This window comes from Nicotiana sylvestris, chromosome 4, assembly GCF_000393655.2.
Source record: "Nicotiana sylvestris chromosome 4, ASM39365v2, whole genome shotgun sequence".
In the NCBI taxonomy this organism is placed as follows: Eukaryota; Viridiplantae; Streptophyta; class Magnoliopsida; order Solanales; family Solanaceae; genus Nicotiana; species Nicotiana sylvestris.
Genome location: NC_091060.1, coordinates 68244832 through 68256975, shown reverse-complemented (window position 1 = coordinate 68256975; position 12144 = coordinate 68244832). Strand labels below are relative to the sequence as shown.

The 12144-nt window shown below is 37.2% G+C and overlaps 1 protein-coding gene across 1 annotated transcript; it reads left to right on the top strand.

Annotated features, from left to right (window-relative positions):
• The first annotated feature begins 230 nt into the window (after window positions 1-230).
• On the top strand, window positions 231-2505 carry LOC104225205 (uncharacterized). The gene has a single exon (XM_009776973.2). It carries the CDS (start codon window positions 341-343, stop codon window positions 2195-2197), a length of 1857 nt encoding a protein of 618 aa, XP_009775275.1. The 5' UTR covers window positions 231-340; the 3' UTR covers window positions 2198-2505.
• Window positions 2506-12144: the final 9639 nt, after the last annotated feature.

The window sequence follows — 12144 nt, the reverse complement described above, 5'->3', positions numbered from 1 at the left end:
GTTCCCGACTCCTGTGCGTGGGTCTTTCGGACTCTCAACGGAGTCCACAGGCCTAAAAAAATATATTACGCAATTTCCCAGAAAAAAACTTTTAAAACACAAACGACACAAACATGCGATGTAGACATAGGAGTATATTGTCCGAACAGAATCAAACCAAAACTTCCTTTGGTCCCAGAAGAAAGAAAATAATAAAATAACAAAGAACAGTAAAAAATAAAAAATAAAACATAAAACATAAAACAATAAAAGAAAGCGTCCTGCGTCCGTCAACCCAAAACCTCAGTAAACAGCTTCCCATTTGTCAAAAAATACAAGTTTTTTCAATAATTGTGGTTCCATGGCGGCCATGGAAATGGAGGATAAGCGAATAGAAGAAGTGTTATCATTTCCGATTCTAATATCCGACCGAATTAGACAAGCAGCCGATGAAGCCGACTTCTTCAAAACCGACTGTGCCGAGGTTGGAAGACAAGCCGACCGTCTCTCTCAGATGCTCCGGTCCGTTGCCCGGTTCAACACCTCTACTACCAGTTCTCTTTATGAACGTCCGGTTCGTCGAATCGTCGCCGATGTTTCCAAGAATCTGGACCGGGCCTTAACCCTAGTTCGCAAGTGCAAGCGGCGGGGAATCCTCCGCCGTGTTGTCAGAATCGTCACAGCCGCCGATTTTCGTAAGGTAAATAACCTTCTGGAATCTTCAATAGCCGATATGACGTGGCTCCTCAGCATCTTTGACTATGATAGTGGTGGTGTTGGTGGTGGTGGTGGAATTGTACTTTCTCTTCCGCCAATTGCTAGTAATGACCCGATTATTTCTTGGGTTTGGTCATTTATTGCTTCATTATATTTGGGTCAATTGAATGATAGAATTGAGTCTGCTAATGAATTAGCTTCACTTGCTAGAGATAATGATAGAAATAAGAAAATTATAGTTGAAGAAGGTGGAATTTTTCCTTTGTTAAAGCTCTTGAAGGACAAATCATCATCCCCAGATGCTCAAATTGCTGCTGCTGGGGCGCTTTCTTATCTGGCTAATGACGAAGAAAGGGTTCGGGAAATTGTTCGTGAAGTAGGGGTACCGATAATAGTTCAATTATTGGGGGATTCCCCGACGAGGGTCCAAATTGAGTTGGCTGATTTAGTGGCAAGAATGGCGGATCATAGTTTATTAGCTCAAGAGGAGTTTGCTAGGGAGAATGTCATTAGGCCGCTTGTGACATTGTTATCGTATGATATTCCAATAGATGATCCGAAATTGGGAAATGGGAAGCAAAGCATACATTCCCTTGTGCAGATTAATAAGGAGTTGGAGAAGAATTCGTCGGGGTTGTATAGTTATAGACGTGTGCCTGGATCGCCATTGTCAGTGCATTATTCTGATGGGAGTAGTAAAGGTGGGAGTTACAGGAAAGAAAAAGAGAATGAGAAGCCGGAAATGAAGTATCAGCTGAAGGTTAGCTGTGCTAAGGCTCTGTGGATGCTTTCCAAGGGAAGCGTTGTGATTAGTAAGAGGATAACAGAGACCAAAGGTTTGCTTTGTTTAGCTAAGCTTGTTGAGAGAGAACAAGGAGATTTGCAGCTTAATTGCTTGATGACGATAATGGAAATAACTGCTGCTGCTGAATCAAATGCTGATCTTAGAAGGGCTGCTTTCAAGACAAATTCCCCTGCTGCAAAGGCTGTTGTGGATCAGTTGTTGCGGGTGATTAAAGAATCTGATAACCCGACACTGCAGATTCCAGCTGTTAGATCAGTTGGTTCACTTGCTAGGACATTTCCAGCTAGAGAAACACGTGTAATTGGTCCTTTAGTCGAGCAACTTAGTAATAGGAACCTAGACGTAGCAGCAGAAGCTGCTGCCTCACTTGGGAAGTTTACTTGTCCTCAGAATTTCTTGGGTATGGAGCACTCAAAAACAATTATCGAATTCAGAGGTGTTCCTCCTGTAATGAGACTGTTGAGAGGAAATGAACAATCAAAATTGAATGGATTGATTCTCCTCTGCTACCTAGTATCACATGCTGGTAACAGTGAGGCTCTGGAACAAGCACGAGTATTCACTGCTCTCGAGGGAGTAGATCGCTCATTATTTGCTGCACATCCTGAGTTAAAGGAATTGGTGCCAGAGGCAATGTATCACCTAAATGTTTATCACTCTGGTGTACTTACTGAGAGGCAATATAATGGTCATTGATCAGCGATTTGGGAAGGTTGAATAGTCGACACTCAAGCTATAGAGCTGTACATACATTTGATGGGAGGGAAATAATATTTGAATATGAGTGAGCTAGTAATACTTATCTCTTTATACATGGAGTTCTTGCCCTTGGGCTCCTCACTTTTTGCTGTAAATGTGGTGCTATATGGGAATGAAATTACCAAAATTCTAGCTGATCCTGCTTCTTGCTTATCCCATTCTTGTAAGTTCTTGTGATACTTTTTACATGTATACAATTATGTACATTTGATTCCATAGTTTTTGCCTTTGTCAGTTCACTTGTTTATAGGCGTTCAATGGCCCTGTGTCGCTAAGCAAGTTTTGTTCACATACCAAACAGATTTTAATGATAGAAGCTGCATTACATGTCTGGTATTCTCACTGCTTGCTCGTTAAATTCCTTACCGAGAAAATTAAACCTCGAGTAGAAGTATTCCTTTTGGTGTTCAGTACATCAGAATCTGCCAAGAATTTAGCAAGTATTTTTACAAAGAGAAGAAAGGCCTTAAGAATCAATCAGTTCGTTTCTAGTGCCATCAAGAATTAAAATTACTTCAACTTTTACGAACAAACACAATTCTTTTTCAAGTTGTTCAATAAGCAATACGATATCAGTAAACTTTTAAAAAAAGCACTTAAAGATGTGGATGTGAACACTAGATCAGGAAGACGGATCACTGCATACGTTTAGAGAATTAGAATCTTTCAAAAAGCTTTAAAAACAGCACAGGTATATTATGTCGAGAAAAGGATCATTCTCGTAGGTCTGAACCAACTCCATAGTTAACCAAGATATCTTCGAATGCGATATAAACCAAAATAAAACAGGAAGTACGAACCATAAGGCAATATCTAGAAACGCTTCTCGGCTTGTCCTATTGCGGCATCAAAGAACTTGAGAATGTCAAATATGTAACTACAAGAGAACGTATCATCGTCGCATTTTTACTACTTTCCGAAGTAATGGGTTTCAACAAAAATATGAGTTGGCCGCAAAAAGCTCAAATACCAGGGAACATCACATCAATCAAGAGGATGAAGCCAAAGTGCGCCAATTAACATAAAGAAGACTCGCTTGGTCGCGAGAAGAAGTTGAATGTTCAATTGTGCGACCATTTCATTTAAAAACTTAAATCGTTAGAGCACGTATAATTAGTTCTTGACATGAACTGTTGCTGTCTCACTGATTTGGGTGGCGATTCTCCAACTAACTAGCATCAGTGGCGGAACCAGAAATTTCACTAAGGGGTGTCAAACTATAAAGGAGTAAATCCATGAAGAAGCCAAGGGGAGTCATTATATAGTACATATACATTAAAAAGATTTTTTGCCTAGTTACACAATGTAATTTTCCGAAGAAGGGGTGTCAGTTGACACCATTGCACATATATATCCAACTTTCTTGCCCTCAGTTACCACCTCGCCCATGTAATTTTTCGATGATGCTAAAAGGGGGAAAAGTTAAGGTGTCCTTTTGCTTTGGACTGTGGAGTTTATAACCTAATGAATCTGGTCCTTGATGATTTATGACTTTAAAGAAATGTTTAAACCTAATGAACCTGGTCCTTGATGATTTGTGACTTTAAATGGAAAGTGTTCTGACACTGTGTTTGATGTTGAGCTGAGTTGAAAAAGATTCCATGCTTCTGAACAGCACATTATTTGGCGTCATCAAAAAGCGGGATATTATTCACCTGAGCGGTATAAGTTTTGATGATTAACAAATGAATACATACATGAACCAGGTTTATGGATACTATACCCATGTTATGATAAGAATTAAGCAAAAAGCATGCACATGCAAGAGATAACTATAAGTGGTTATTTCTGATAATTCATGAACGAAAAGATTGCATATTTGATAAGGAACATGACTCCTTACTTGAAGAGAACTCTATCCAAGATAAGGAAAGACTTAGTAGTTGAAGTTAACTAAAACTATTCCACAAAGGAAGAGTAAAGAACCAGACCTCTAGTTAATCCTTATTCTACTAACTCTATAAATATTAGTTTGTTCTCTTTTACATGCGACGCACACATACAGAAGTAAAGCAAGAATTGAGAGCAAAATAGCAAGGCATTTTGGGAGCAATTCCAGTGAAATTCAAGGGTGCGAACCTGAAGCTACATGAACCAAATTGAAGAACCAGTTCCATGTAACTGCCTTTAATTCTAGTTCAATTGTAGCAGGAGCTTCTGAGTTGTATCTTTCAGCTTTCTTTAGAAGCAACCTATACTAGGTACTTGAGTTGTACTATTCAAGTTAGAGTTAACTTGAAGTAGTCGCAACAGCCCGTGGCGTGTTGCTGCAAGGGTTAGAGTTTAATCCTTAGGTTTGCAAGAGGTTTGTGAATTTTGTTTTGGCTTAGAGTTTAATGTAGTGTTTGGGAAAAATCCTACTAGGAAGTAGGTCATGATTTTTTCACTTTTTGAGCCGAGTGTTTTCCACGTAAAAATAATTGTGTTCTTTACTTTCTACATTACTCCCTCCGTTTCACAATAAATGACCAATTTGCTTTTTCATTTTGATTCAAAATAAGAGTCCAGTTATGTAATCAAGAAAGAATTCCATTTGTTTTTACAAAATAACCCCTATGTATATATCCCTAAAAAAATTTCTTACTCCTCACATTAAATGTTTAATTAGGGATAGTTTAGTCAGAGTAGGTATTTTTGTATAGAATTTTGTATTTTCTTAATGGACGTGCTAAAAGTAAATTTGACACTTATTGTGAACCGGAGGGAGTACTTATTATGCAACTGTAGTGTAAGGAACTAATAAAAGAACCAGACCCTTCAGTAATCGAGTGCACACGAAAAATTAGACACCACATAAATCACTCAGCTCTTGTGTGGTACTAAAATATAAAACATCAATTGAGTCACTAAATGCCTAATTTAAGAGTAAAAATAAAACTAGTTTTTTCCCTTATGAAAGACGTGTAGAAAAATTATTGTCTCTGCATTGGGTCTGATACCAAGAATGTTTTGTTATTAGAGTACGCAAAATCAATGCTCTATATTAGGTGACCTTGTCAATTTACCACTATTTTATCTACTGAAAATGCTCCACTTGATCCTTTACAATCTCCCCTAGCTCATTAAACTACTGGGGTTTACAGCTTTTGGTGACAAACATTCCATTAACTAATCGGACTTCATGCTACTAATCTACTACAGTATAGCGGAGTGGTTCCGCATCCCTTATCTTGGCATTACAAGATAATGATATCCAATAGTAATCAATCAATTTTACAATGTTCTTGAACCTTCTTTCAGTGTTTGATAAGGAAAATTAGGTTAGGAGATTACTCGCAATCAATCTGATTGTTAAATCCACTTTTATGTTGAAATTAAGTTTCACGTAAAGGAAAATACGATTTGAAGAAACGGATTTTCAATAGATTGTTATTTCATATCGGACATATATATATATATATATATATATATATATATATATATATATATATATATATATATATATATCGGACATATACATATGTGTGTGTATGTACGTGTTTGCTCTTGTGAAGTATCTTTTGTCGAACTATTGGAGCAAACTTTGTGGACTGAAATACTGAAAGTGATACATATATGACTTGAGCAGAGTGTGTAAAGGCTGAAGTACTGAAAGTGATACATATATGACTTGAGTCTTACAAGAGATTAATTTGCCATAGTCAATCTGTTTTTAATGCATCAATGTACCAATCTGCCAACAACTCATGCCTTGAGAGAATATGAAACAAAAGGAACAAATCTTCCAGTTTCAACGCTTTTTATTCCTGTTTGTCAAACCTTTTTTTGGTGCTGTTACTTGGCTAGATATATTGACTTGCATGTACATTCTAACTACAACGGAAAGAGGTTATCTCATACACATCTATAACCAGTGTATAGAGATCTACACTATTTGATAACTTACGAGATAATTAAAGAATAATTGTCCATACTACTTGCTCGGGATGTTTTTTCATGAATAATTGGGATCACTATTCTGGAAAATTCGGTAAATAACCTATTTTTACGGGTAAAAAGACACTACTAGTATAGAAGTAGTTTTACAATGGTATATGCGTTAGATTACTACTACTTTAAATTTTTGAAGAAGCAATATTAAATCATTCTACATAACCATCAAGTCTGTTTTATGATAAGTGATGATAGACTATAATTACGTATTTTAGTCGTTTATTACACTCTAATTTACTATACTTTAATTGAGTTTGAGCTTTAATCGCTAGTGTTTTGCACTAATTGTGTGTTTTATGCCTTGTAGGAGTGATTTCGAGCTATGTGGATGTTATAGAATGAATTTCAGTGATTTGGAGCTTTGAAGTCTGAGGAAAAGTCCAAGGAATTAAGCCGGGATCGTGTTCGGAGATTAACGGATGATAGAGCAACGAAAAGAATAATCAAGTTGGCATATTGCGAACTGTCTAGTAAAATACACATAACTTTTCGCTCAGAACTCCATTTGGGCTCCACAATATATGGTTATAATTCAAAGGGTACAACTTTTATGTTTTACGTTTTTCCAAATTCCAAACAGAACAGGGTGAAAAATGCTTGACAAGTGCGTGGCCGCGCACTGGCCGTAGATGTGAGGCAGAAACTGGCCAAAATCCGCGGTTGAATCCGCGGTTGTGGACTTCCTGACCTGGAAAAGTATCATTTTTCGCGTAGGAGAAGGTATAATTGTTTGGGTCAGACCCTACTTGGTATATATACATGGAAAAATGGTATTTTGAGCATTTTTAACATACTTTTAACATAATTTAGACCTAAGGAGGCTAAAGAGACCGGTGATTCGACTTAAAGAGGCAATAACACATTAGGAGCAAGGCGGAGAATTATTCCACTAGTTTTTCACTTCCTTCTTCTTATTTTCATTATTGGTTATGAGTTCTAGTATTGTATTTTTGCATACTATTATGAATAGCTAATTTGTTATCTACAGTTTTGATGGAATCTCTTGGATGATGAATTCTTGTTATGTTTTAATATAATTTAGCCTTTGAATTTATCTATTTGTTCAACTACATATTTATTTTAGTTGATTGAATGACCATCGATTGATTGTGCCTATTTATTATGTATTGCTTGAGAAAGGATACATATTTAGGTGGTTGTTGAACAATGTTACTCCTAACGTATGTAAGAAATTAATACAGTGTGTTTAAAGGTAGGTTTAGAAATAACAAAACCTTGACGTAGTCATAGTGAGCGGTTAGATGAAGCCAACTAGCGTAGTTCGAGAGAATATGTCTAGTAAATTATTGTAGTTACTCGAGGAAATATTACGGCACCTAAAGTGCTCACGATTAATAGAGAATACATCGGCAAAATTGTAGGAAAATAGCTGGAAGGATTCCAACTATTGGGAGATCATAACTCTAGGTCTCCTTAATTTAGTCTCCAACCATTTGTGTCATTGTCGTGCCCCCTTTTTACCCTCTTATGCATCGGGAGATCGGGTTTATGATATTTTAGGACAACTCATTCTTTTTGGAAACTGGGTTTTGAATTTGAAGTGTCGCCACCTAATGATTTAAGGTGCATTAGGACACCTATAAGGGTTCACTTCTAAGTTCATTTGATAACCAGAGATAGGGTAAGGGCTTGAAATTATCCTAAGGAGAAGGTGTTAGGTACCCCTCAAGATCCACTAGTGTGGTTCCCGGCCAGACAGTTTCTTGTGAATTTGTGCAATTTAGCAAATAGACAAGTATAGGCTCAAATAATAGGGGATTTAAATTTAAATACACAAGAGTTTGAAAGAACAATTAAAAGATGAATTTTGAAAAGGAGTTACAATTCTACATATACTTGAGGATATATAAAAGAAGGGGGTCCTAGGTTTAAATATAATATGGATCACATTAATGCGATACCCGGTATGACACTCCTTAAAAGAGGGGATACACGTGGTATTATCACACCGGTCATCATGTCCATATCTACCCTCCCACCCCATTAAGGTATTAAAGTGCGGATTGGTTTCGACCACTATTGCATGCTATTACCCATCCCATTCCTATCAGTCCAGGAGGAACTTAGGACTACTATTCCTAAAGGGGAGGGATATTAGGCTAACTTTTGGGTTTCAAAAGGTGAAAAAGCTAAGGCGACATATAAAAAAAAACACATAGGACTGCATATTAGGGAAACATGTAAACAACAAAAAGGCTCATGTATGCCTCCTCAAACAAAGCACATAAATAGCATGACTTAAACACAATTAAGGTCTGAATTTAAAATACTAAGGCAAGGAGAATTTTTATCGTTGAGGCAGACCATTTTATTACATAACTCAGATAAGAAGTCCGAATCAGGTCTGCCTGCTGGTTGTAGCAGTTACTACTTAACAAAGGCGAATTCCATTTTATTGTTGTTATTACCTAAGGCTTGCCTAAGTGTTCGAGTGAGATCCTATGAACATGGTATCTACTACTGATCCAGAACGTGACAAAGCAATAATAGTTTTAAACGAATGATTTGGATCATATAGGCATGCTTTCTAACCGCATTAAAGTAAAGAGTAAGGTTGTTTAAAACTGATTCAGAGTCAAACTGATTTTAAAAAGGTTTCAGATACTATAGGCAGGATATCTAGTATTGCTCATTTTAATTCCTATAGACATGATATCTAGCTTGATCGTAAAATGGAACAGGCAGGATTTACTTCCTATAGGCATGATTTCTATAAAAAGGGTATTGATTCTTAACCTTATGGACGTAATGTCTGATTTTAGCCGTTTAGATCCTAAGGACATGGTGTCTAAGCGTGGCCATAACATGCAGAATTTTGAAACAAGTCCTATAGGCATGTTATCTAAATGCTGTATTAGACATGCATAATTTAACAAGTCCTATAGACAGGTTTTCTAAATGCAGAGTTAAACATGCAGAAAACAAGTCCTATAGTTATGGCATCTAAGAGTGGTAATAAACATGCAGAAATTTAAACAAGTCCTATAGGCATGTCTTCTACCCTTCTACAGCTAAACATGCATAATTACCCATCCCTTTTCGCTAGCCAACCCCAACGTTTATTACAACTTATTATAGACAAAATAATGAATTGCATTAGAAAAAGTGTAAAGAAGAAGTTACAACCATAGGAAGCCGGATTCTTGACTTCCTCTCTGAGTTATGAATAAACCACCTCAAATGCCATTGTTTCAAAGCCTTTCTCAGGCTTGAGTGTGTCAAAGTTCACTAAGGGTCTCAAGGGGACCCTGGGCAGTGCTCACACCCAAGTTTGTATAACCAGATAGAGATGAGTGCAGTGAGGAAGAGCCAGCCCTTATGTGTCCAAGTTCAGAGGGAGCTCATGGTTCCCAAGGCAAGGCTCACATAAGAGGTCGGAACCTAAGTCTAAAAGTATAGTGGAAGTGCAGAAGCAAAGATTTGTTTAAAACTGGGTTGAGAATAGCAAGGGGGTAAGGGTAGTCTGGAAAACAGTAGTAGTACAACTAAAATTATACAGCATCAGTAATTGCTCAAAGGGGCATGGGTTTGGGGATACATTGCAGGTAGTATATGACCCTAGGAAGGGTCAAATCTGGACATGCACAGCAATAAGTGATGCTGGCATGCCTATAAACCAGCCAGAGGACACAACACATAAAGAGAATACAAAGCATATGATCCAGGGAGGGTCAGGTTTGGGTCATTCACAACAATGCCTAATGCTGACATGCCCTAAACCAACCAGGGAATACAAACACATAGGGGATATGGGGGTTTGGGATTCATAAGTCATCATAGGTGACTGACAAAGTTCAAACATTAGAAAAAAACGTTAATTCAGAAGGGAAAGGGGCATATCACAGCATGTTTAATAATGGAACTCGATTAAACACAAGCATGAAACAAGCAAGAGTGCAAGAAATAGTAAAGAAACATGTTGTTGTTGATGCTAAAGATTAATTAGAACATACCAGTAAAGAAGCAAATGCAGAAAGAAATTAAGCAAATTTCCCATAGCCTAGCCTTGGCTTTCAGCTGGCTAGGCAAGGCAACAACACAAGTAGTAACAGAGAAAAGAGAGAGGGTTTTGAGTGAAGTGTGTGTTCTGAACTCAGGTGTTCGTGTCCTTTGAAAGAACATGGGTGTAGGGTATTTATAGTTTTTGAAAACGAGTGAAGGAAAAGTAATAAGATACCAACATGGAAACAATCATAGGTCAGAATCAATTACACAAATGATTCCCTTTAATTAAGGAATCACTGTTTAACGGTAGTGGCAGATTCAAAATAAGGAAAGAAAATCAATTTGTAAGCAGACGGATTGTTGCCATAAAAGGAGTAGTAAAACCATTAAGTAAGCAATCAAGTCTCAGTATAGAGATATGCTTATTTTGGGATAGAAATCAGCAAGGTAAATATTACAGTAAAGGGAAAGAATCAATCAACTTTGAACAGGCTTGTGAAATTAGGGTTCATAAAGGAAAAGCTTTAGAAATCAATCATAAGATGAAGATCAATCAAGGAAGAAACTCCATCATATAAATAGAGTGACCAAGATATCAGACATGCGAGGCCAAACCTATTGGCAAAAGAAACAGCATACAATAGCAGCAGGAATAAGCATACGGTTCAGTAGATAGTCAGGGCTCACACATATAGCCAAAGCAAAGAAGATAGTCAAAAGCGAGTAAAGGTATCACAGTAACAAGTGAGGAAACCTCTTGAAAAAGTTAGGATTTCAACAACTGTTGAGTTTAAAAGATAGTAAAACTCAGAATCAAATAACCTTATAAAGAAAAGAGCCAGAAACAAAGAACTTTAATCGCATCACGTGCATGCTCAAACAAACAGTTCCAGGCCAAGAAGACCTAGGGTTTTCAGCAATAATCGAGTTTAAAAGATGGTAAACAGACAAGTCAAGCAAGAGTTTAAACAAACAAGCACACATCTAACAAACATCTTCAGGACTCGATTGAGACTCAAAAGAAATTAGGATTTTCAACATGCTAACTCAGATAGAAGAACAACACGAGCAAAATATAGCAAAATCACAAATATGTTAAAATCAGAGAAGAGATTTTGAAATAACTTAAAAGAAAACCCTAATCGGAAAAGATGAAGAGTCGTTTTGAAAGCAAAGTTAAAGAAACGTCGAGAAAATATTTAAAAGTTCAAGGTAATCACAGATCTAAAGCAGATCGGAAAGAAAGTTAAAAGATCTTAAAGATTGGGGTTTCGAAAAACCCAGAGAAGGTGAGAAAGGCCCTGAAAGTTATCGATCTAACCAGGAGAGTCAAGGTTCTGACTCGAACGACCTTGGTTGGCTGGAGAAAAGGTCAAGGATGACTGCAGAAGAGCCATGAACTGGAATCGAACAAGGACTGGACCAGGATCCTTCAAGGTCTGGCCGTAAAACCATAAGAACATACACATAGAAGCCATGGAAAGCTAGTACAGGTCTCAAATGACCATGGAAGGCTATGGATTAGGCAAATATCAAGGTGGGGTGAGAGGGCGGCGGCTAGGTTTCATGAGAGTTTTAGAGATAGTTGATAGAGAAGGGGATTCAAAGGCGGCGGTAGGTGAGAAATGAGATAGGTTTAGGGGTCGTTTGGGGTTAAAAAAGGAAAGGGGGAAATGGTGGCCGTTGATCTAAAAGATCAACGGCCAGGATTAAAGGGGTTAGGTGGGAGACCGGGTTAGGTCGTGTAAATTGGGTTAGGGGATCGGGTTTGAGTGGGAATTGGGCCAAAAAAATTGGGTTCAAATTGGGGTCAAATTAGGCTATAATTGAAATGAAATTGGGCTATCATTTAAATAGCCATTTTTTCTTTTTTAAAAATTATAAAATAGTAAAATTAATTTCTGGAAATAAATTAAAAGTAATAAAATATTTTATAACATATAATTATCAATTTAAAAATACTGGACTTAATTTTTATAAATGTA